The sequence below is a fragment of the Perca fluviatilis genome, chromosome 8 (genome assembly GCF_010015445.1).
Source record: "Perca fluviatilis chromosome 8, GENO_Pfluv_1.0, whole genome shotgun sequence".
Taxonomy (NCBI): Eukaryota; Metazoa; Chordata; class Actinopteri; order Perciformes; family Percidae; genus Perca; species Perca fluviatilis.
In genome coordinates, this window is record NC_053119.1 from 7,598,175 (window position 1) to 7,625,060 (window position 26,886).

Below are 26,886 nucleotides of genomic sequence, written 5' to 3' on the forward strand. Positions count from 1 at the left end.
GCCTACAAAAACAAATTGAACTTGATTTTAAAGTGTAAATTCTGATGCTAATCTCGATAATGACGCACTTTAAAAAGACAAAGATATGATCATTTTCAGGCCTTGAAGTTATATACTTAATGGAATACCACAGCATTGTAGGAAATACACTTCCCAGAGTTATGTGAGAAGATTGATATCAGCCTCAGGCATGAGACTGATATCAATCTTCTCATCTATCTTTCAGAAAGAAATCCAATAAGCATATTTCCAAAAATGTTGGATAAATGAATGAATGAACAGATTTTTCTTTCTTTTTTTTATCCAAGTTTTTAAATCTGAGTGCTATGATGTTGATAAGGATCATATTGTCCTGCCACTGATCATTTTCCCCGTCACATAAGATGTTGAAATTTATAGTTAAGGAAATGTTTTTTAATCCAGAAATAGAAAATTAGAAACATAAAATTGTTAAAGATCTTTATTGTCTGAGATATCAGCTCAGTCCCTTAAGTGAATTTAGCTCTTAGCCATAACCTGACTTTACATTGATGATGTTAAATTGTCTTTCTCTTCATGGAACATGTAGTGGAATACGGTGACCAGCCTTAATGCGATTCGGTAGGACAGTGAACAAATTACTCCAATTAAATTGGATTTCTATTACAGAATTATTATAACTACTGCTGCTGCAACAACAAAGTCGTGTCCAATGGGCTGAGAAGAGCAGAGAGAGCGCTCTAAATCTCTTTGTTGTTTTATGGTTTTCTTCCACGGGGATCATGCGAAAAATCCAATTTGCCCATTAATCTCATCTGGTCATACACCAGGGCCAGATCAAAGATGGAGGAAATAGCGTGTGACAGTGGTACAGATTTCCCCCAAAGACTTCAAAAAGACTGTGATAGATAATCCAATTGAAATGGACACATCACCTTTAGGTGCAGCTTTGGAAGAATCAGTGCGTAATTTCTCTGTCCCTTTTTTTTAACCATCATTCCTGAGTTATTAGTTGGACTGAGGGATGGTTTGTATAAGGCTGTAAAATAACAATGCGTCATGCTTTGGGGATCAGAAATATTTGGCACATGTGCGTAAGTTGGGTATGGCAATGGGCTCTCTTTTAGTACATTCAAATTTGTATGCCTTAACGAGCAGGAAATTTACCAAATATATAAGATAAAGATAAATGAATGAATGAGCACAAACTGTATTTAAGAAGCAGACATGTCATTATGTGATGTGGGTGTATAGTTTGATGGCAAATTATTCACAATAATACAAAATAAAACTCCACTACTCGAAGTCCTGAAAATAATATTCTGAAAAGTCATCTGCGTAAAATAAATGGAACCTGTGTCCTCAAGTCACTATCCTCTATATTACCTATGCGCAAACGTACAGGGGCATCGTACAAAACCCCGGTCAATCTCAATCATCTGCTGTCCACTGAATTCAAATCTAAACTGGTTTGTGCGCGTTTGTGTTGACTGGCATTGGCTGAGTGTGCTGGATGAATCCCCCCCTCAGCCGGCTCCTTGCCTAAACGCGTCGGTGCCCATCACGGTGAAGAGCCCATCAGCGTGGACCACATCTCAGAGCTGCAGCGGAGCTCCGGTCTGGACGCGGGCCAAGCCTGTCTGGTGTCAAACCAGCCTGAACAGATACTCTCAGACGTCTAATTTTTTCACCTCATTCCTGAGACGGGACTCTGCCCACCCCTTGTGTAAAGCAATTTAAACCTGATAGCACATCATCTCCACTGAAAATATTTGCTGGACTATTAGACAGTCGCGCTTTACTTTTTCCTCATAAGCACTTTACCACTGTGCACAGCCCGAGCCGGTCATGGCTTTTACGCGCAAAGCTCCGTCCTCCGGCTGTCTGTGATATCTTTTTAATCCAAGCTTGATTTGGAGATTCAACAAGTTTTCTTTTATCCGTGGAAATGCTCCGTCCAGATCCATAAAGGACCGAAGTTTGTTTAATATGAACTTATTGCCAAGTGGAATATGTTTTTATTTATCTGTAGCAATCTGCTGGCTGACGGCCGAGGTCGATGCGTCCTGGTGGTAAGTACTGTGCATCTTTATTTAAATGCAAAACCCCACGCACTAAATGCATGGCTTTTATCATTAACACGTTTTAACACGTTTTAACGCGACGCGCAAAATATAGCCTATACGCTCCAAAACGGTTACATGTTTAGATGAATCTGTCTGCAGTGAAATGTGATTTATGTGAAATTATCTCGAGTATGTTTTCCTCCTTTTGATTATTTAAAAAAAAAAGAAATGTGTAAAATGTTTGAATTACCTCCAAAACGGTTTCATAACTCCCCTTTTTCCTTTAGTTAATTAGACATTTCCCAGAGATTGAGTAATGAAAATCCCCCCAGGGTTTTAATAACTGTATTATTATTATTTTTTTTTTTAAATACTTAAGTTGAAGACTGAATATTTGGACAGATAAGTTTACAGCATAAAGTAATTCGATATCATTTAATTTCTTTTTATTTGATGACTTTCTCTTGAATGCTGTTTTTCTCTTGACTCTTTAATGAATATTTGCAAAGGTTCAAATTCCAAACCTCACACTGCCTGTGATACTGAGCGGCTATTTAGACAGATAATTTTCCTCAATTCCTTTTTGTCTTGTTGCTCTGGTCTCTCTCTAATCGGTGAGGGAAATCCCTGCAGCCTGCAAGTGTTCAAATTCCCTGCAAGTCTTTCATCACCTGGTTCTGCAGGTACATGGGAGTGTGGACTTGTTCAAAGTGGTTTCAACACGGTTTCATAAGAACACACTTCTTTTTTTTTTATTTCATTATCTTTTTCTATTTCTGCAGAAGATAGGTGTCTGACTACCCTAAACAGCTTTAATATCTCTTCTGTGCAGGCATATATTGAGTTATTTACACGTTTATTGATAGAATAGATTAATAATTTCCTCTTAATTTCTGTCTTTGAGTTCATTGAGAGAACTCGGTGACCAAAATGTGTTTTACTGTTACATCCCTCTGCCTGTCCAGATGTTTTTAAACACTTTTTACCCCCAATTTCACAGTTTTTTATTTTTTTATTTCTTAATGACTAAAAGGATTTCCAAGACGTATTAAGTATTAAGCTCTGTATCTGTCTGCTCCTCTGCTCTGCAGGTACATGGGCACCCTGGGTTCCCAGGTGATGTGCGACAACATCCCTGGACTGGTGAACAAGCAGCGCCAGCTGTGCCGCCAGCACCCCAAAGTGATGCAGGCCATCGGGGCCGGGATGAAGGACTGGATCTCAGAGTGCCAGCACCAATTCCGAAACCACCGCTGGAACTGCAACACCACGGCCAGGGACCACAACCTGTTCGGACGCCTGCTGCTACGCAGTGAGTGGAGGGAATGTTAGATCCGGGAGGGGGGAATTATCTTTCTTTAGCCACATTTTAAACTAAAGGAGGTTTTAAAAATCATTATCCTGTCTTTGTCTCCATTAATTATATGTGTAGACATCAAATGAAAGTTACACTTAAATAAAGGCAGTTCAATTATCCTCTATAGTCTCTCTTTAGTGTTTTTGTTGGGGAATTCTAATGATAAGATGCTGTGGTTTACAGGTGTCATCTCTAAATGAATTATAAGTCCAATTTGATCGTTGCTCACCCACGCGGTAAATGATATAGGTTGCAGGGACGAGGTACAGAAAGTAATATTCATGATATGACTTCAGGGGCTGTCGGTGCCTTAAACACTGCACGACTAGGAATAGAAAGTTAGTGGCTTGATTGTCTGCAACGGTATCTGCTGGGTCGGGTTTCCAGGTCATTGTGTGCTGCTGGCACCTTTTGGAATTGAATCCCTGCATGATTAGCAGCACACTGATCTGTTTGCAGTAACAAACATGTTGCCTTAACTTAATGCTGACAAATCTAAACAATTGGTTGGTTTTCAAAGTGTTGATTTACTGCGACACTGAGGCTTTCTGGGGAAACTGATAGTTCCCTCGCAGATATGTTCTTCTTCTTTTTCCCCCCACAGAGGTTGGATCGCATTCCACACCTTGTCTACTTTTACAATTGTACATTCATCACATTGGTGCAGCCGACTGGTTTCTCTGTCAGTGTGTTCTTGTGTTGGGGGGGGCTAACATGCTACTCAGTACTTTGTTGTAGTAATATTATGACTTCTGGTAAGCAGATTTAGTGCTGAAAAGATTTATCAGTGGAAGAAAAATCAATTGGCAAATGTTTTGATAATTAATTAACCTTTTTAAGTCTTTTATCATGATAAAATACTGTATAATTACGATGAGAACGCTGGTTCCTCCTTGGATATTTCTTTATTTTATGTCTCTGGGTTTTTGACTGTTGGTCCGACAAAACAAGCAATCTGAAGACATCACCGTGGACATTTTTCACTATTTTCTGACATTTTATAGATGAGAATTAAAAAAAAAGAATCCACAGATGTTTTTTCCCCGATAATGACAATAATTAATTGCAGGTTTATACAATTTATTATTTCAGTGTCGGTGGTATTAATAACTAGTTAAAAAAAAGTTTACATTTGTATCTGTTTAATTCCGTTTCATCACAGTGATGTTTATGTTTCAGCTACTGTCTCAGTTAGCTAATTACTCTCCACTCAGCTCGTTCAAATGAGAAATGGGAGACATTTTGACATATTCTAAATAAAAGTAATCCCACCACTTTCAAGATCCACATCGGCTCATTAGCTGTGTTTATCTTCGTGATCATTTGCAGAAGAAGAGACTTGATTCATTGACCTTTTCAAAGTCAAGAGAAGACACAGTCACATATTTTTGGGGGGTGTGGGGGTGTAAGGGAAAATAGATTTTTTAAAGAGTGTGACAAATGGCTCCTCCCAAGCAGTAATGAGAAACATCAAAGATTGAAATGATTAATGAGTATTAAGCTTTCTGCCGCTGCCTGTGACAGATGTGAGCTCTGGACAGAAGCATCCTGTCAAATTAGACGTGTCACTGTGCGTCTGAGCAGCTAGAATCAGTCTGTGTCTCCTGTGAGGACGTGTTATAACAAGTCATAATCTTTTTTTATAGCCAGTGGAGGATCATCGGGACCCGGCGGCCTGATGTTCCTCTCCCATGCCCTGAGATTTAACCTGCGAGGCGGATCCTTCGACTTAGTCCGTTTCATCTCGGGGGCCTCTAATCAGCCGTGTGGTATTCGGACCTCCCAGCCGGGCCCTGGCCGTGTCGCACAGCATTATAACGGCATATCGAGGCCCCGTCAGAAGCTCCTTATAGTCAATGTCAGCGGGCTAATTTCAAACAATTACACAGGAGTTTTTTCCTCTTTGGTGTCGTGTTCTCTCAGTGTTCTCCTCATTAACCTCGTTAGGCACGCTCAACTTAGCTACTGGATTGGGACACACACACACACTGAGATCACTGTATTTGTATGCATGTGTTGTAGTTATTTAACACTAGTGCTGATACGATACCTGAGTTTCAATACCCACATTTTTTATTTTTTAATAAGAAACAAATAAATAATGTATACAGACTTTGTCAAAACAAGAGTCTAAGTCTATTATTGGTAAACTATCTGATCAGAGAATTCGTAAAGAAGTTAAGATTTTAGTCAAGTTTATGTTTAGTTAAGAGTGTGTCTTCATTCATATGTCTTGCAATTAAAATAGTTAGTCTATCGGCAAAATAATTAACATTTAAAGGTGCAGTAGGTAAGACTTATAAAAACTAACTTTCTGTCATATTTGCTGAAACTGCCCCTATGTTCGAGTAGTACTACATGAAGCAGGTAATGTAAAAAACTAAATCCAGCTCCTCTGGCACCACCTACAGCCTGTAGTGCGATTCACAAAAATCCACCGCTCCCTGTTCAGATGCACCAATCAGGGCCAGGGGGGGTGTCTAACAATTCTTTTTGGCTAAGTCCTGGATCTTCGCAATCCTACCTACAGCACCTTTTAAGTACTTGATAGTTGATAGATGCAGCTCTTAATATGTCATACATCCACTTGCTGTCAATGTAATGTGTGTGCCTTTAACACACACACACACACACACACACACACACACACACACACACACACACACACACACACACACACACACACACACACACACACACACACACACACACACACACACACACACACACACACACACAAACGTTTTCTCAGCCTTTGATCTCTGTCAGATCTTTTATCAGTTGCATGTGGAGGGAGATAAGAGTTCTCTGTCAGGGCATTGCTGGTAAACCTTGGCTGTTTATCCAACTTGGAGGTAGATGAAGCGTTTTTATTTCATGCCTCACATGAAATAACAGCTTCCAGCAAGCAACAACAAACACAGGTCATACAGGTAGCAGCAGTGGTTGAAGCATCTCTCTGTTTGTCATGGCTTAATGTTGCCGTTGTTAATGTTGGGAAATGCCAGATCCAAGATCAATAAGAGATAAAACTTTTGTGTTTGATTTGCATCTCACATCAGTGGAGTTTTAATGATGTAGACAAGTGCACCAGTAACTACTGAATTTTTTTTTTCTTTTTATCCTAAACTTGTGCTTTTTAGTGTTCGGTCAAAGAATATGGTGTCAGCCTCTGACCTCAGTGTGTAGTTAGAATCTTGAGAAGACCTGTCTTTTGTTACAGATGTGTGCCTCCTTGTTCACAGTGTTTCATCCTCTCCCATCCAGGCAGCCGCGAAGTGGCCTTCATGTACGCCATCTCCTCGGCCGGTGTGGTTTACACGCTGGCTCGAGCCTGCAGCCAAGGCGAGCTGGACTCCTGCTCCTGCGATCCCACAAAGAAGGGCTCGTCGCGGGACGCCAAAGGCTCTTTTGACTGGGGCGGCTGCAGTGACCACGTGGAGCACGCCATGCGCTTCAGCCAGGGCTTTGTGGACGCCAAGGAGAAGAAGGAGAGGGACGCCCGGGCGCTCATGAACTTGCACAACAACCGAGCCGGCAGGAAGGTGAGCAGGCAACTGATCATCTGAACACCTGTAGGAATTACTTAAACAATTCAACTGACCAAATGTGTTTCGGAGACGGTATTTTGTTGTGTATATTATTATACATATTGTTATATGTTTCAAGCAGCTGCTAAAGTTTGCAGTTTATCAGCCACTGTGGAAAAATGAAGAAGAAAAAAAAAAATCAAAATCCTGAATTGTTCAAGAATGATAACGGTACAAATCTTTACATGTTCACAGAAAAAAAAATTTAAAAGTATGTTTTTATATAGTTTAACGAAAGATTTTGCCAGAACCTAAACCACCCTCAAAAGTAGAAAAGTACAAAAACACTTAAAAAATCTGTTGGTTGTTCTTTATTTGAAATGGATTATTTTACCTGCATTTAATCTTCAGATGTAGTGGTCAACCATATCTTTCAATCTGTATATTGAGAAGGAAAAAGAGAAATCCTTTAGTCTCACTGACATCCTAACCAAACTAATCTTTGAACAAAAACTAAGCTACTATTTTATTTGAACATTTTTAGAATGAGGAGAAACTGGGTGAAAACCATGATAACTTGCATTATTTGCATTCACCAGTCAGTATGGGCAACTGCTGTTGTACCTATTGAACTATTTTTGTTACTGTTCATCACTTCAGTATAATAACTGTCCACACAAAGATTCTCTGAAGCATACTTCCTGTTCTCTCTCCTCTCTCTCTGTCCTCGGCAGGCGGTGAAGCGCTTCATGACTCTGGAGTGTAAATGTCATGGCGTCAGCGGGTCGTGCAGCGTTCGGACCTGCTGGCTGGCGATGGCCGACTTCAGACGCACCGGCGACCACCTTCGCAAGAGGTACAACGGCGCAGTGCAGGTGGCCGTCAACCAGTACGGAACTGGGTTTACAGCCGCGCACACACAATTCAAACGACCCAGCAAGAATGACCTGGTGTACTTGGAGGACTCGCCGGACTACTGCATACGGGACCACGAGTCAGGTAAACACCCACCGAACTTTACAGAACCACAGGATCTGATGAGACAGCTGTGCTGACTAAAATATTTAGATTACAGTTGTAACTTTAGATGCACTCAACTTTTTAGTAAGCATTGATTAGACGCCCAGATTAAAATCAGGTGACATTTGGTTTAAAGGTTATTTAAACAGGACCAAACTACATCTTGAGATATTTATCCATAATTTAATAAGATATTTTGCTGATTTTAATCCAGCTCTGTGTCATGGTGTTGCGGGCAGTGCGTTGAGAGATGAACAGTGTTTGGCTTCCCTCCATGACACCAGTGCACAAAGCAGAGCAGCGGAGGTCTGCTGAGATCCGCTGGATGACCGCGTTAATCTAATCACACTGCCCACAAAAAGATGACACAGAGCTGGTTTAAAATCGGCAAAGTATCCCTTTAGTGCTTTTGAAACGGATTTATGTAATCAAGACGTAAAAAAAAAAGGTCATTCCATTTTCCATCCAAATGTATCCCAGTTTTTACTTCTGACATCTTAAATGGCTTTTGTTCTTTTGGTAAAGGTCTGAAATATGAAACAAAATTTGGTTTCACCCATAGACTGTATACAAGAAGTGGCCGTAGCCACCATGACGTCACCCATTACTTGGTGGACCACCGTTTTGCAGCCTGGAATTGGTTAGCAAGGCGCATCCGTAATTCACGTTAACGTATTCATTGGAATGCAAAATTTGGCCAGCAAAAAAACTGGCTTCAAACAATGTACCGGAAAAAAAGTCCTTGACGTGTTTTTTAGTACAACCGGAGCCTCTATCCGCTAGATAGCCACGCCCTTAAGCATACCCTGCTTAATAGTCTATTTTACTCTAAATTAGGGATCGACCAATACTGTTTTTTCAAGGCCGATACCGATTATTATTATTAGTTAATGAAACCGATAATTGATATTTGGAACCAATATGCATTTACAGTGACAATGAACATCTTTAAGTCAAAATTAAGATTTTTGAATGTTACACACTCCAACACAAAACTTTAAATGCTTTAAGCAATTATTTAATAACTTAGAAACTTTCAACATAACACACAGTAAAAGATAGTCAGATAGTGTTGTGGGCGGGACAGATTAAGTCAGGCTCAGTGGTGAGTGAAACCAAAGCAGAGGGACACACACAGAGCTGTAGCGGAGCCAAAGTAGCACACTTTTTAATTAACGAACTTTATCGGTTATCAGGCAAGCAGATAATCTGCAAACTGCCAAAAAACGGCCCGATAATCGGCAAGGGCTGATAATCGGTCTATCCCTACTCTAAATGGGACCATAATTTACCAAATGAACACAATACTGTATTTAAGAAGACTTGAAACTAGCAAATGAGACCATAAACCCAAAAAATGTTTACTAAGGTATAGAGCTGGGCGATATGGAGAAAATCAAATATCACGATAAAATTAGTTTTTTGGGCTTTTCCGCCTTTAATTTTTGACAGGACAGCTAGGTGTGAAAGGGGGGAGGGTGGGGGAGACATGCAGGAAATTGTCACAGGTCGATTCGAACCCTGGACCTCTGTGTCGAGGCATAAACCTCCTCGGTGTGTGTGTGTGTGTGTATATATATATATATATATATTATATATATATATATAATTTGTGTGCCTGCTCTACCACTGAGCCAAATCGGCCACTATGTCACGATACTTTTGACCTTTCTTGTGCTTTCACAAAATCCACTTTACTGTAATGCAGCCTTTTAAAACCAGGAAAAGACAACACTTATGTCATATTACGATATTCAAAATTGAAGACAATATCTATCGTCATATATATCGATAACAATATATTATTTATATATTGCGCAGTCCTACTAAGGAAATAAATCAAATGAAAAGTAGGGTCATTTTCTTATTAACTTATACAATCAGACTTCTTTTTCCAATCAGTGGAGTCGCCCCCTGCTGGCCATTAGAAAGGATGCAGGTTTAAGGCACTTGCATTTGCTTCACTTTTCAGACCCGGAGGTTGCCGCTTGGTTCCACCTGAGTTCTCACTTTGCCAAATGAACCAAACTAAACTGAAACACTTCAACAAGCAACATGCTGGTTGGTGTGAACAGATTTGTCATGGGGGTTATCAAATGCTTGATCACAAATATTTGATTGAATTACAAAAACAAAACCTCCAGCAGGTTAAATGTTTTTGGCATCTCAAACCTTTCAGTTACAACTGGTTCAAGTATGTTTTTTTAATCATCGTCATTGTTTTGTCTTAGAGCTGCAACAATTGGTTGACTAATCGATTAGTCAATTGACAGAAAAATAATCGGACTATTTTTATAATCGATTAATTTTGTTGCATAAAGGGCAGAAAATTATGTTTTCAGCCTCTCAAATATGGATATTTCCTGCTTTTTCTGTTTTATATCATATTAAACTGAATATCTTTGGGTTTTGGAACGACAAAACAAGACATTCAAAGACATCACCTTGGATTTTGAGTAACTAGGATGACTATTTTCTGACATTTGATATACCAAACAATTAATCGATCGAATCGTAGCAACCCTAGTTTGTCTTGTGCCATATAGGGAGCTGGAAGTTTGCAGTTTAGCATTGAGCTGGTATTTTACATACTCAGCTCAGATTGTCTAGTAATTCATAGTTTCGAGGCCACTTGAAAACTACTACGTGCTTCTGTTTCATGGGGGAATCAAAACGAGAATAATTATTTATCGCTCCTGCGCGTCAATGGATGTTTTTCATGGTTGGTGCCATTTTTAGATAGAGTTTGCAATGAATGGCCTTCCGTCATGTCTGCAGCGTGTAAACAGGGATTCATATCAGCAGATTTCTTTAAACAAACATATTTTACAGTGTATGTTGCTTGCATTGACTGTCCCTGCAACAGTTCCTGCAGAGTTTAGGAAGCTACTGTGAAGAAGTAACCCTTTTTTTGTTGAGCTGTATTTGTGTCAAATCAAAATTCCAGCTGCTGTTCATTAACTTATGCTAATCGTGATGTGATAGCTTCCTGTATTTGAAGTGCTTAAACTCCTGAGTAGAGAAAGTGGATCTTGAAATGATTGTGCAGCTCCAGTGTCAGCCTGCCCTTCACACTATCTACAGTATCTCATTAGGCGTGAATCATTACAGCTCGAGGGCTGCAAGTTAGTTTTTGCTAAGAACGAAAACTGACTGTGATTTCTGTGTATACTACTGTACGGTTTTTCTGTTGACTGGTTAAATTAAACACATGAAATACAGTTTTCATCAGGCCAGAAGAATGTCAAATATCGGAGCCTAGACGCTGGCTTACATACAGATAAGCAGATAAAGAAATGGGTTTCTAAGAGAGTGAAATATGTGTTTGTGTGTGAGGCTTTTAACAGGAGTGTGTGTGTGTGTGTGTGTGTGTGTGTGTGTGTGTGTGTGTGTGTGTGTGTGTGTGTGTGTGTGTGTGTGTGTTCCAGAGGATGCCTGTCAGGCAGCAGATGATCCGTGGTGATCGGGTGTCGGCCAGTTTTAAGACCCATTACACACTTCTGTGGACTGAAACCTTAGAGCACCACAGATCACTATAAATCACCACCACTGGAAACACACACACACGCTTGAGGGCACGAATGACCAGAAGAGAGAGGCATATTTCGGGGGAAGGTTGGGTCCCACAATACAATAGTTTACAGTGTAGTAACAACGGCAAAGTGTTGTTACGGTCGTGTCAAAGTGAGATGCTTCTCAAATGTTTGCATGTAAGGTTTATGTCTTGCTCAACGCACTTAAGTCAGAGGAAACATTGGATGTTGTAACGAATCAAACCTGGGATGTGTCTGTCATGGGCTCCTGTCGGTGTGTGCAGTGTAAGCTATCAGTCACCGTCATGGTCTTTTTAGTCGCTAAGAGAGTTTTATGACCCTAAAATAAGACTCACTTTAACCTGCTGTTTAACATGCTAAGATATTTTCAGAAGCATGGTTTGAATTAAGAGGTCAAGACCGGAGCGCTTTTTAAAAAAAATTTTTGTCATTGAGCATGGAAGTTAATTCTTGATCTTTGGGAGTTTTCAACTGCATCTCACTGTCTGCTGGTGCGGGCTCAATGTGTTATTACGTCACTTAAGTTCCACTGTTTTTACTTTTATAGTTATTTTGCTTTTGGATAGTGACGGTTCAGAGACAGATGGGACACATGGAGAGAGCAACAACAGGCCGGAATCAAACTAAGGACATTGCAGCTACACGGGCATCTGAACCCCTAGGCCACCAGGACACCCTTAACTCAATTTGCCGTAAAATAATTGAATTAGATTTTTTTAACTCTAATGTAAGACTTCGATAAACTTTGTAGTTGAAACAGTCAATTAGGAGATCGATAGAGAATTAATCCATAGCTATTTTGATAATTTATTTATCGTTAAAGTCTGTTTTTCAAACAAAAATGCCAAACATTCTCTAGTTACAGCTTTATAATTGGGATGATTTGATGCTTTTCTTTTGCTGCAAAGATTAAGCAATTTATCGATTAGTTGGCAACTATTAAAGTAATCGCCAACTATTTTGTTAATCGATTAATCAGTTTGAGTCGTTTCCTATGAGGGGAAAAAAAAAGTTTCTCCACTCCTCTGTGACAGTAAACTGAATATCTTTGAGTTGTGGCCAGAACAAGACATTTGAGGATGTCATCTTGGGCTTTGGGAAACACTGATCCACATTTTCTGACATTTTATAGACCAAACAACTAATCGATTAATTGGGAAAATAATCAACAGATTAATTGACAATGAAAATAATCGTTAGTTGCAGCCCTAGTTTCTTTGTTTTATGTGATAAACTATATTTTGGGTTTTGGACAAAACAAGATGGCACCTTGCTGGCATCTCACTTTGACTTTAAGAAACTGTATTTGTTTTTTGTTGCTATTTTTTGGACATTTTATTGAACGATTAATGATTTAACCGACAAAATAATGTGCAATCATGAGCTGCATCCCCTCTACTGATTGTCTGAACATGGCCTCTCTGGATCACCTAAATCCTACTGAAATAAATTCCCCCTGTAACCTCCTGATGGACCTCTGGAGGTCTTAGGGCCCCCTTTTAGGGAACAAGTAGAGGCTTCACAGCAGACATAAAGGCGTTATGTGCTGTGTACATGTAAGCAGGGTGAGCTAACCCACACACACACACCACACACTCATTCGCCCTGGGCCTCTCATGAGAACTTAACTCACTCCCTCTCTAAAGACCAATTCCTCTGGGACACACAGAGAGAGACAGGCACATAAACACACTCACAGCCATGACACGTACTGTACATTGGATCATTCTCTCTCTCTCTCTCTCTCTCTCTCTCTCTCTCTCTCTCTCTCTCTCTCTCTCTCTCTCTCTCTCTCTCACACTCAACACACACACACACACACACACACACACACACACACTCATTGAACATGAAGTCAATTGTTCTTCAAACACACACTTTGAGTTCTTCACGTTTTGTTCTTTCTCCCAACACACACACACACACATACACACACACAGAAAAAACTCTCAAAGACATGCAAACTCACCCTCAATCATTCTGAATAACACACAGACTGAATCCATTCTCACAGACAGATGGACACACACACACACACACACACACACACAGAGCCCACAGAGATAGTGAGACGGCCCCTCTGTGCCTCTTTAAAGTGTGAAATCAATTTCCCTCGGCCCCGGCGAGGCTCAGGTGCTAAACTCATCTCTCGGCGCCCCCTCATCTTAATTCAATAAGCAGACGCAGGGAGAGCGAAGGCTGTGAGGAAGACTCCGGCCATGATGTCATCCCTCGCAGCGCAGCATACCGGGTGGATGACGGGCGGGCGCGCTGCCAGAGAAAGCGGCTTCAGGTCATGCCCAGACATATTACCTGGCGAGGGAATGGTGCAGAGACAGTACACATACACACAGAGCGAAGCAGAATGTAAACACGGGCAAATTCCAGAACAATGTTCGAGATGGTACTTGAAGCCAGCGCATCATTTTTTCTAAACCTTTATTTATATAGGAAAAGTCAGTTGAACACACACATGTTCCTCTTCAGTAACACTTGTGCTGCTTTGCAGTCGGACAGTAACAGTCGGCCCCACCGGCACACTGCAGCCACGGGCCTCTGCTGGCTCAACATCTGCACCACAGCAGCTCAGAGGTTTAATCAAGCTTTCACAAGTCAAATTCAAACCTCCTCAGGATTATCACAAAACTAGAAGACTGCAGAGTTAGCCGTGTTCTGTTTTGTTACACAGGGCCTCAACTATTTTCATCATCAGCCAAGTCATTCATTGTTTAATCTATAAAATGTCAAAAATGAGTGGAAATGACCCATCGCATTTTGTCAGTGCCCATTTTGTCAAATGTCTTGTTTTGTCCAACCAACAGTCCCAAACCAACAAATGTTCAATTTACAATAATATTTTTGCAAAGAAACTCCCACACACTGTCTAACTTGCAGAGATAAATGTAATAATTGGCAACGTTTTGGTACAAGTACTACGTAACGACGCACCTGTCTCATGTTATAGATGTTTGGAAGTCATTTTCTGTTACAATAATAGGTTGCACTTTACTTGAAGGTATCTACATAAGAGTGATAAACAAGTCATAAACGTTTATGACATAACGCTTCTTCTTCTTCTAGTAAGTGCCATTAGTTTTTTGTCATGAAAAGTTATGGTTAGGGTTAGAGTTAGGGTTAGAGTTATGGTTCATGTGTCATGACAGTGTCATGACACTTATATACCTTCAAGTAAAGTGTTACCCAATAATATTTAAACGAAGAAGAAAAAAGAAGCAAATGCTTTAATTTGAGAAGCTGGAACCAGTGAATGTTTGCCATGATTATTCTAAACTACTAACTAAAACAATTACATTATTGTTGTCTTGGTTCTTGCGGGCGTTGAGGACACTGAGCGTCCTCGGTTCAGGTCCGGCACCACGTTGCGTGTCTTTTCCCATCTCACTTCACTGTGTGTCAGCTCTCCGCTGTCTAATAAAGGCAGAAAATGCAATATTGTTCATTTTATGTCGATCAACTAACATGTATGAGGTTTTAATGAGGTGTGGTCTGATTCTGATGGGGGAGTTTCTTGCAGTCAGCTTTATACAGTACTGTGTGACGTAGATACATGCGAAAACTGCGATAATGCTAACATGGTGTAATAATACAATACAAACTTTCTATGTTTTTATGTAGTTTCATGAAGACTGTAGCTACTGCTTAACTCAAATTGAACAATTTGAAACACCTCTGAATAAAATGCAATGGAAATTAATAGAACACAAAACAGTGTGCACAGCTGAATAGTAAATGTGCTCAAATAACTTAATTTGTGCAACAATTAACCAAACACAATGTTAAATCATATGAACTATGTTTACGGGTAAAAGGGTGTCGAACAATGGTGTCATCTAAATGAGATGCTTGGATTTAGTTTAGTTTTTGATTTTCGACAGATACATGAATAACATACTTCAGATTTTACCTGTTGAAAAATGTTGTGCCCTTAATCCTTGACATCCTAAACAAATGTCAACAATATTGTTTCATGTTAGGTTCTGTCAATTTGTGCACATGAATTATTAATGTGAAAACCACGATTTAATAATTCAACAGCAGAAATGAGTTTTTCTTCTCCATGGCACACACTGGGCTCTGTAGAATCCAAACTATTTATCTTGTTATTTACATATTTTTCTGTGTTTTGATAAATGGGCGTTTGCCAGCCAAGTTGGGTCACTCAGCAACACAATGACATGTCGTGAAAGGCCGAGCCTGAGCCCATTTTGACTCTACGAATCACACCGATACATCACAGCCTCTGGCCTCCGGGATAATGTTGTTCGTAATGAGTCACTTTTTGTTGAGACTTTATCTGAAAGGTGCTGATTCCACTGTTTTATTGTACTTGTGATCACGGAATGGGTTTGTCTTTAACTCGACATAACAAGGTTTGTTTTTCCCGTGACAGAAGAATAATTATCTGGAAATCTGGACACGATAACCCAAACTGTCTCGTTAGATCATTAGATTAAAACGTGAGATTCTGATGAACGCCGGCACTCAAAGATGAATAGTTTTCTTATTTATTGTGGGCAAAACCGAACTTGTTTTAGCTAGAAGCCGTTGTCAACCTACAGCTCGGTTTAATCAATCCTTTGTCTTCGCTGACTAGTTGGTAGGAGTTGGTAACCTTGTAGGGGTTCTCTGCCTTTTATTTTTGCTTCCCCTTTTTCTCCTGTTTAGTGCTCAGTTAGGGAGCTTAGTATTGTCTTTCTGTTTAATTCTGTAGACCAATTGAGTTTTTATTTTCTAGTTAGGGTCTCCAAGGCCAAAATATTAAACAAAAAGCCCACACTGATGGCTTATTTGCTTCCATTTCTGGTTGTTAGTTGGTTTATGTCTGTTAATAATTACCCTGTAAATAAGTCATTTATTGTTACACTTCCTTGTGTTGACTTCGGGTCAAATTGACCCGTTTTCAATTTTTGTTTTATATCAGAAAATATGGGACGAAGAAATAAGCGCTGAACATGTGTAGAAGAAAGATTTAACAATTTAAAACGTTGGAAAAAGCAAAAACAAACGGCGTCAAAAACGTGTTTCAGCAGACTTTTCTTGGTGTTTTGGTCTAATTTTTGCAATGGTTTTGGGTAAACTTACTCCTTGTGTTCCCCTAGACCAGGGGTCTTCAACATTTTTTTTAAGCCAAGGACCTATTAACTAAAAGAGAGACAGAGCAGGGACCCCCTACTACTAATATTGTATAAAATGAAGTTGGATATTTAACTGGGCCTACAATAAGTTAGGGCAGCCTAAAGCCTTTAAACATACCTTTTTAGCGCATAGAACACTAAGCTATTAAAATAATAATTGTTGGCATGATTTTATAAATAATATTTTAATTCTCAACATAAATGTGGCACATTGAATCCTTTGGGATTAACTGTATCTGTGGATGGCTACCTTAGTGACAGCATTCCCTATAGGCCAGTAAAACTATCATCAGTGGGGATTTTATATTTGCTAATAATATGTTGGATTCATGTAAAGACTTTTTAATTTTTGAAAAAACTTTCAAAAAAAAAGTCTCTGCCCTAGACATTAAATAAAGGTCGCAACATAGTGATGACGGCTTCTATCCGAAACGCGTTCGGATTTGCCCACAATAAATAGGAAGACTTTTTATGTGAGTGCCAGCGCGCCGTTACTTTGCCACTACTGTGCACCCGTTACACTATTCAAGATTTGGAGACATTCTCTGCTGGCTGTGATGTTGCTCATATTTAACATCAACAGATAAAAGTCCCTGAAACATCTCTGTGGAGGACCAATGGTGTGTCAGCAGTTAGTTTACAGTTTATGCTAGATCACGATCACATCAGAAGTAAATTTTTCATTTTCGTTTACCAATCATCTTCTCAGTTAATCATTTGGTCTATAAAATGTCAGAAAAATACTGAAAATTGCCCATTACAGTTTCTTAGAGTCCAAGGTGACGTCTTCACATTTCCAATTTCTTTGAATGTAAGACTCGGAAAAGCCGTTAATTCTCACAATTGATAAAATCAGAGCCATCAAAAATGTACTTTTGGATTTTCAAAATAGTTGTTTTCATCTAAAAAAATATAATTCTGATGTGATTACAAGAAAATATTAAAATATCCACAGCTACAGTATGACTATCACAGGCTTCCGTAGTTTATCATAAATGAAAGTTCAGCAGCTGTTCCCTCAGTACAGATACAAACCTGAAATCATAGATACAGTAAGTGTGTTTGCGGAGATAGAGAGTGAGTGTGTGGGCGGCTGGAGAATGAGGGGTAAACACTATCAGTGTGGCCAGTCTGAGGAGATGGATGTCTCCTGTAAAATGAACAGCTGATGAAGAGTGGGAGTGCCGGCTGACGGCTCCTATCATCAATCCCTCATCTCTCCTTCGTCCAACGTTCATCATCTTACTCACCCGCTAACCCCTCGTCACCACCTCTGTCTTATCTGTGCTGCGCTGCCAGCATTATACCGCGCTCCCATTGGCTCTTGATAGCCAATTAAACTATTATGATTGGCCACACTGCGGCTTCTGTACCGCCAAGTCATGTCCTCATTCCACACTGGAGTAACTGTATTAAAGGGGCACTTATGTCTTAAAGGTCCCAAGACATGCTGCTTTTTGGTTGTTTTTATATAGGTCTTAGTGGTCCCCTAATACTGTATCTGAAGTCTCTTTTATATAGACCTTAGTGGTCCCCTAATACTGTATCTGAAGTCTCTTTTATATAGACCTTAGTGGTCCCCTAATACTGTATCTGAAGTCTCTTTTATATAGACCTTAGTGGTCCCCTAATACTGTATCTGAAGTCTCTTTTATATAGACCTTAGTGGTCCCCTAATACTGTATCTGAAGTCTCTTTTATATAGACCTTAGTGGTCCCCTAATACTGTATCTGAAGTCTCTTTTATATAGACCTTAGTGGTCCCCTAATACTGTATCTGAAGTCTCTTTTATATAGGCCTTAGTGGTCCCCTAATACTGTATCTGAAGTCTCTTTTATATAGACCTTAGTGGTCCCCTAATACTGTATCTGAAGTCTCTTTTATATAGACCTTAGTGGTCCCCTAATACTGTATCTGAAGTCTCTTTCCCAAAATTCAGCCTTGGTGCAGAATTACAGCCACTAGAGCCAGTCCCACAATGAGCTTTACTTAGGACGTGCCATTTCCAGCTGCCACTTTGCTCGTTTGAAAGCCATGATGTCTCTCTCTCATGGGTGGGCCAAATTCTCTGGGCGGGCAAAGCAGAGAAAGGGGAGGTAACCTTGCTCCTTATGACCTCATAAGGAGAAGATTCCTGATTGGCCCATCTGAGCTTTCATTTTCTCAAAGGCAGAGCAGGATACCCAGGGCTCGGTTTACACCTATCACCATTTCTAGCCACTGGGGACCATAGGCAGGCTGGGGGAACTCATAGTAATGTTAAAAAACCTCATAAAGTGAAATTTTCATGCCATGGGACCTTTAAAACCAGAGCAATTTCCCAGGATGCTTCACACCCTTTTCAGCCCGGAATAATTGTCTGTTTGGATGTCGAGCGATTCCACCAGTAAGTCTCATTTTGGAGGGAAACTACTGAAATATGTTTTTGCATTTATTGAGTGAATCTAATGTTTGCTCAGTGGGAAATGAACTCCTAGTTAAATCCTACTGCAGTAAAATAATTCAGAAGAAGCACTTATTTCCCCAAATACTCCATCACGCGATTTACGTTTACTTAACTGTTCCTCTGTTTAATAAGAACTTATTTGGTAGTCAAGCCTTTGCCCACCGAGCTCCACTTTTCTGGAATACCGGTCCTAGAGGTGTTTTTTAAGAACCGCGAAATATTGAAGCTTTTTTTTTTGTGGTTCATTCTCACCTATTTTCAAAATGAACACAGAGAAGTATACGAAAGCGCAGATGAATGATAAATGAAAAGCAGATAAAATCCTCACTGACCTCTCTCTCTCTCTCTCTCTCTCTCTCTGCAGGGTCGGTGGGGACGGGAGGGCGGCTCTGTAACCGGACGTCCCGCGGAGTGGACGGCTGCGAGGTGATGTGCTGCGGTCGAGGCTACGACACGTCGCGGGTCAGCCGGACCACCAAGTGCGAGTGCAAGTTCCACTGGTGCTGCGCCGTGCATTGCCGCGACTGCCACCAGCAGGTCGACGTGCACACCTGTAAGGGCCAGACGTGACGTCGCCGCCACGGAACACTACTGACCGCTCGCATTCAGCCAGCAGTCATACTGGGCCAGCGTGTAGAAACCACTGCTTCTGTACTGGGCTACTGTCATCAAGCTGTAAGTGACAATCAAAGAGGATGTTCTGACTCCACGAGCCTTTTGCTAAGCCCTCAGTGTTTCTGCACCGCACTTCCAAAAGATCACCTGTCAATTAAACCGTAGGTAGTTGGGTTCTCTGTAGGTGGCGCTCTTTTCTTGGTTTAGCCATGTTGTGTTTTTGCTGCTCATGCTCATTACCCAGCTGAGAAGGTAACTCTTCTGTCTGCTAGAGCTTCCAGACTCCAGATGATCAGGGCAGAAAATGGAAGCGCTTTCATCAACATGTCATAGATTAAATGACTGATAGTGGTGAGCTGTACATTAACCGGTATTATTATTATTTTTTTTTTAAATATATCAATCAACACAAACTAGTTCTTACTGCCAAAAAAACCTGGTTTTCAAAGGCTGACTGGCTCAAAGATCAATCAATCAGTTTTAAAATGTTTTGGAGGTACAGTACCGCCCTAAGGACTTAGAAAGAAAATACACTGAAAATATATCTTAAGTTATATAATCTATTGTAGTGTTGTCAAATCGCTCAACAGGGAGAAAGGGTTGTGTTGTTCCCTGTGCAGTCTCTGAGAGTTTTAAACTTTTTCACCAATTTAATACACATAATTCGTTTGACAGATGTTTTGATGACTGTATGTATTGTGTGTTGTGCGATTCAGAGCCGGTCTTTTTCTCCCGCATGTTTTCAATTTCACGGTTCAATTTGAACTCCTCGCCAAAGAACATAAATTAGTTTGTGTCATGTCGGGGGCTTTTTCTGTCTGTGTCTTCCAACATTGCAGTGTGTCACCCAAAACCACTGGTTATTACTATGTTCTGTATGTTCAGGCCTGCAAAAAAACAAGCTGACACTACTGAAAAGACGCTCAGTTAAATGGCAACATTTCAAAACTAATTTGGATCTACACAAATCACACATTTTGGAACCAAAAGGCGACTGGTTTGCAGCTGGGTGTTGATTATGAGGGTTTCTGTTTAGCACTTTGAGGTGATTTAGTGAGTGTGATGACATGCACAGTAATAGGACAAATTTCTAGTAAATATCTTGTTCAAGTGATTGCTACAAATTAAGCTTTGTAAAATACTAAACATTGAAAGTGGCTTTAAACTCACATTATTCTGGAGCAGTAATCAATTGAACAAACTAACTATGTCTTTGGCATTAACTTAATAATGTATTCTCTTAATCACTTTCTTATGTTTGAGAATTGCATTTTTCCCACACATTTTGCCCAAGACACTGTTCTCATTTCGTCTAACTTACAAACTCATGTTAACATTTGGAGAGCTCCAGGTTCTCCACAACAGGCCGCTGTTAATTTATAATCCGTCCAGTTACATACTGGCTAGTTCCGCTTTGCCAGACCCTCCTCCAAAGCGCGTCGGAGGAGGGTCTGGCTACTCCCCATAGCATTCGGGGATGGGAGGAAAACGTGCTTTATTGGCATTTCTTTAAACCAATCACAATCGTTTTAGGCGGTGTTAAGCACCGGACAAAAGCAGCGGTGCCACTGCAAAATAGACTCGGAAGGAACTTGTTTTGGTGGAACGTGTACTTTTAGAAGTAGTTTTAGTCGTGCAACAGAAAACTCAGATTGGACAGATAGTCTAGCTAGCTGTCTGGATTTACCCTGCAGAGATCTGAGGAGCAGTTAACCACAGTCCTCACAAATCCACCGGAGGTTAGAATGCCAACACAAAGGAAGGCCAAGGCAAGGGACATCCGGCCTAAATGAGGGAAATCCGGCGAAATTTTCAACACTCGTTCTCGTTTCACCCATAGACAGTATATAATGGACCAATAGACCCCGTTGCTCTGGACGGAGACCAGTGAAGGATATTAGAAGCACTTTTCCGGTGATCACTTGCTTTACTGCGCAGCCTCCAACTGACAGAGACAACGTAAATGTGACGTGAGCAACGTGTCTGAAAGCTGTAAGTCTTCTGGTAGCTGTGCCAAGAGAAATCTCAATCATTCCCAATCTTACAGAGACGGAGAGCGTAAGTATATGTAAGGAGATAACATAAGCACAGGCTAATTATTGATCACTAACATGCTAGTTAACATTAGTAATTAAACCTAAACAGCTAATGGAAGTCCAAACTGCCTGCGAGCTTCTCCTGTACTATACGGTAATTCCTCTACTGTGCGACAGTAAGTCTCGTGGTTATGACACAATCGTTAGCCTATTTTCACAAAAACGGAGCCATAACGTGAGGTACAAGGTAATGGAGCCTTTTATACATTTTCGTGCTTCTGTAGAAATAAACAATGGACAAATAGTCTTTAAACGCTTCAGATGTAAAGTTATTCGCTGTCAAGTGACGTAAAAATAAAATGGCGGTCAGCGGAATGCTAACGGGAGGTGATCGCTTTGTAGCAACAAAGCGATCCCATGGGAGGTTTGAGTTCTGAAGCGAAGCTTACCCCCCCTTGGTTTCACCTGCAGTCAGTGACCATCACACTACGTAACACTATGGCGAAGACAAAGCCTCACTCCAGTGTAGAGAGCTGCAATGATTGACTGCATGAGATAAATGTCTGACAGCAAAAAAGATAATACCATCGTTAATGTGTACCATGCTGTCAAAAAAGTTCTAACACTGCTTTAGAAATGAATGAAGTTTGAAGTTAGCCTTATGCTAGCGTTAGCTTTTTCGCTAGCACTCCATGTCCCTAAATGCTTGTGATCTTGCCACAGTCATAACTACGGCTTTTGGTCTCGACCGAGTCCAGGTGTCTTTATTATTATTTATAAGAATATTGGAGGGAAAGTGAAACACAGCTTGGACGGGGATGTTGTTCGGCTTTTCACACGTTTAGACAGCTACGCCAATGTTTGCTAACATTAGCGCAACAGCGTTAGCCTAGCTTGCTAAATATATGTAAATATTATGACTGCCTTCGGAGTTTCCTATATCTGCGTCCACGTTGTCAACATAAGACCTGTGGCATTAGTGCTCCTTTTGTACCATCATTTTATTGAATGAAATATTGAGCTTCGCTCCACTGAGATGGGTGGGTTTTTGTTACGTTAAACACAAAGCTAACTGGCTATAGTTAGCCTGTACGTATGCTAGCGGACATCAGAAAGGTAAACACTGCTCAGAGACGTATTAGGCGACGTGGTCACTCACTACAATGGGCATTTTTTTAGAGGCCCATTTATGATATAGAAGGTAAATATACACTGGAATATTTCCCTAAGGGCCTTTTACATATTGACAAATGTTGATAACCCGTATATGCCCGTTTATGGTGAAAATAAGCGATTTATTTCAAGATAGCATATTCGCCCCATAGGGCTACACTGTAGAGTCATCAGACGATGGTATCCAATATGGCGCCCATGATTTGAGTTGGCCAAACTCTCTATATATACGGCTCTGATCTACATCTGCAGCTGTTAAGCTTTTCATACCTGTGCTGTGGGCGGCGCAGGTCGGAACAGAACTACAGGTCTGAAATCGCGGCTCTGCTGCGCTGACCTGGCTTTAGTCCACTTGTCTTCTTAATTGTCGCTGTTAAAAGCCTCAGAATTAATGAACACAGTTAAAGATGCATTTCAAGTCGTACTTCAAAAATGCTGTAAGATAATATTCTGTGCATGTAAACGCAGTTAATTGTAGCGTCCAAATACAGAACACAAGCACATTTAACTCTCGTTAAAACATTCGGTACACAGTGAAATAAAGTTCAATTAAAACCCCAGCTTGTCAGCGTTACAACCTGCTGTCCTGTTACCCAAATATGTAAATCATCCATTGTTTCTTCTCTTATTTCACTGTATTTATTTACCCTCCAGTGTGTAAAAGATGTCTGAAGCGTGTCCTGGCAGAAAAGATTACCGACACCAGTCTGTAACTAACTGGTTACCTGTACCTCTCCTCAGAATGGATGACTCGGTACATTACACACTGCATCCATATTTAAACAAAAGCATTACATTTGTTTAGCTTAACAGACGACCCGCTTGTTCCAACGCTCTCTGTAAGGGTCGAAAAAAATTGGCTTTTCACACACACACACTTAAACCGGCCAGGTCTTTGTTTGTTTTGTACATGTAAATATGTGGTTGTGTAAATTCAGATCAGATGTACAGTGTATGGAAACAATCTGTAACCAATAGGCAGACTGCACATTTTAAAACAGTTAACACATTTCCGGCCGTGCTAGCCAATCACAGGCCTCGTGCTCACCAATCGACGGCTGAGATTGGGAAACGTGGCCACATTGGTGTAACGGATGTCCAACAGGGCAAAAAGCAACAGAAACACCAAACATCTGATTACACGTTTGGGGTTAATTTTTTTGGATTTCAGCCATTAAATTGGTGAGAAAGTGTTAAGACCTCTTTAAAATGTGTTTTCAAGTTTTAGCTCTTTACCTACAAATGATGTATACTTGCTGGTCATTTTTCCAAATGCATTCCGCACACTTTTAGATTTTTGGATGCATGTGTCCAACATTGTTTTCTGTTCATTTCTGCGTGGCATTAAAATCACTTAGCTTAGCAAGCTGTCGAAACACGTTTGAGTTTTGTAACCTTCTCCATCGAGTCTCCATTCATGTTTGTTAAAATGACATTATTGTTCCTTGTGAATGCAGTTTGAGATCAGATAGACTGATACCTTTCCAGACTGTATGTTCACTCATCGATTACACGGCCGTCATACAGAAATGGAACAGTAGAAAAACTTCTCTTCAAGTTTCTAAAACAAAGCTTGTTTTCCAAAGTTATTCTTTGATAAGAAGTATACATGTGTTGGATGGAATAATATAAATTGTTTTATAAGTCTAAAACCACTGGTCCTTAAAAATATATTGCAGGTTTGTGTCTGAAATACAAAATGCAAGTTTTGAATCCAAAGCTAAGATCACCGCTTCGCTCAGCATCATTTCCGAGACCAGCGCCTGGTGGATCCAGGTCAAACTCTTCTTCTGCCTGTGGAGCCAGACGTCAAGTTTGTGAATGAAAGCACACATCAGAAGATAAAAGAAATATGCAAAAGATTCCACAGATAAACAATAAAAACCTACCAGGTTGCGTTTTGTACTTTTAACTGAGCAGCACGCCGGATGCTGTCGGCTGTACTCAGACTTCACTCTGGACCGAGGCCGTTAAGCTGCAGCGTTACAGCCGTTAAAACACAGCGGGGAATCAAAATGGCGGGAAGAAGCCGGCTTGCAGCAATACACAAAAAGTCCTTTATTGTATTTTTTTGTCTTTTCACTTTTTTTTTTTAATGATGGCAATTGATCACCTCTTTTTGTACAACAAAAGAACAGCTTTAAATGATTGAAAACCCCCAAAAAATGCGAACATATCAAATAAAGTCAAAACCAATTCTGGATTCCATTGTTTTGCCTTTTTTGTTTCATGCCTCCTCTCCTCGTCGTCCTCAGTTTGGTTTGAACTCGCTAATCTTGGCACAAAGGTGCGTCAGTCCAGCCCAACGCAGCGTTCTGGGTTTCAGTTCAGCTGTTTCTGTCTGGATGGAGATCAGCTCCTGGTCCTGGGTCTGATTCTGGTCCGGTCCGGTCGGTCTGGGTCAGATGCGGGTGAGTTGGTGCCAGAGGCTGGACGGCAGGATGCTCTCCACCTTCTCCATGATGAAGTTCAGAGGAGCAAACAGCGTGCTGAGGAACTACAGGGAGACAAAGAACAACAGTCACACACACACTTATATATATATATATATATATATATTTATACAGAGGAGGAGTGGCAATCGGGAGAGTCGGGACTTTTCCCGGTGGGCCGGTAGTGGACCGAGGCTGCGAGGGCCGGTCTGGTAATAGTTATACATGGCAAGTTCTTAGCAACACCATCCGGCGGCCTGGCGTGCGCCCGCTGCCGCCTGTGTTTGTATTGAAAGAAGAGGCTGCTGCGGCCCACCGTACGGGTTGAGCAGCAGAATATTTTTCAGAAATATAGGGGGGGGGGGAGAATCAGTGAGCGGCCCCTCCCCAAATGGCATAGCCCTGGTCGGCCTACGACATAAAGCCATCGAACACCTCTTTTTTTTCTTCGTCCCGTTTGGAAATCTATCGGTAACGTTAACAGACGGCGAGTGAGTGTAATGACGGAAAGCCAAAAAAGAAAAGGGAAAGGAGGCGCTGAGATGGTCAGACTCAGAAGGAAAAAAGGGATTGTGTTGCTGTGCTGTGTATTGTTCATTCATCGCACCACTTGACAAATCTTAGGAATTTTGGACCTCAGCTCAGAAAAAAAGCTCGTAAGCGGACCTTAAAAGGAGATTTTTTTTTTCTAAAACCACTTTGAGCCAACATGAGACGAGGAGTCCTGAAAGAGCTCAGGATAGAATCTTTAAAGCGACTGAGCTCACATATAAACAGATCAAAGTCCCATCTGCTGATGCAGACAGTGTGATACAGTTGAAAGCTCTGGAAAAGGCCAGCATGTGGACCTTTAGTCAGGATTGTTTCGTTCAATTGTTGATTCATTTTCTGTCAATTATTCAATTGATTAATCAACTAACTGTTGTAGCGTTTACAAATGTAACAACCCCAATAGAGCATCCAATTCTTCCCATTAAAGCGGGGATCGGCATCCTTCCTATCAGAAGAGTCATTTTTGGCCCTAAAGAAATTGGAAGAAATCTGTCTGGAGGCGCAAAACATATTTGAGCCTCCTAATGAAGGTAACATCAAGTCTAAATTAGCCTAGCAACATTACTAATAGGTCTAAATGAACAGTCATTAACATAGTGATATTTTTATGGTCCTGTCTTTGCAGATAGAGACATATTTTATAAGTCTAAGAATAGATGCTTTGATATTTTATTGAGGGACTCTTTGTCATGCCTTACTATCTCCTGAACTACCACAAAACTAGCAGCAGCAGTGGATTTTGGAGATTTGATCCCCAATTCTTAAAATGGCATTTCCAGTCTGTGCCTGACTGCTACTGTGAGTGCAGAACAGCTCGCTGTCAGGCCTCGTCCTCAGGTCGGTGTTTTGGCAACAACCGGTGAATCGGAGGTGAAGGGGAGCGGGGGGTCGAGGGGTGATAGGGGCTCCACCAGAGCAACAGCGGGACATAGAGCTTCCCGGTCTGTCAGATGGAAGATAAAAGCCATC

General features: G+C 40.8%; 2 protein-coding genes across 2 annotated transcripts in view; one reads left to right on the forward strand and one right to left on the reverse strand.

Annotated features, from left to right (window-relative positions):
• Positions 1-314: 314 nt before the first annotated feature.
• Positions 315-21,354, forward strand: wnt2 (wingless-type MMTV integration site family member 2). The gene is made up of 5 exons (XM_039809878.1): positions 315-2,051; positions 3,137-3,357; positions 6,670-6,947; positions 7,667-7,931; positions 19,474-21,354. The coding sequence occupies exons 1-5, from the start codon at positions 1,969-1,971 to the stop codon at positions 19,677-19,679; spliced, it is 1,053 nt and encodes a 350-aa protein (XP_039665812.1). The 5' UTR covers positions 315-1,968; the 3' UTR covers positions 19,680-21,354.
• Positions 21,355-23,558: 2,204 nt separating this feature from the next.
• Positions 23,559-26,886, reverse strand: part of LOC120563753 (suppressor of tumorigenicity 7 protein homolog) — a 50,900-nt gene continuing 47,572 nt past the window's right edge. The window contains exons 14-15 of the mRNA XM_039808144.1: positions 24,823-25,430; positions 23,559-24,727 (exon numbers count right to left, since the gene is read on the reverse strand). Of these exons, the coding sequence (XP_039664078.1) occupies positions 25,335-25,430 (96 nt within the window). The 3' untranslated portion in view covers positions 23,559-24,727; positions 24,823-25,334. The remainder of the gene's footprint in view (positions 24,728-24,822; positions 25,431-26,886) is intronic.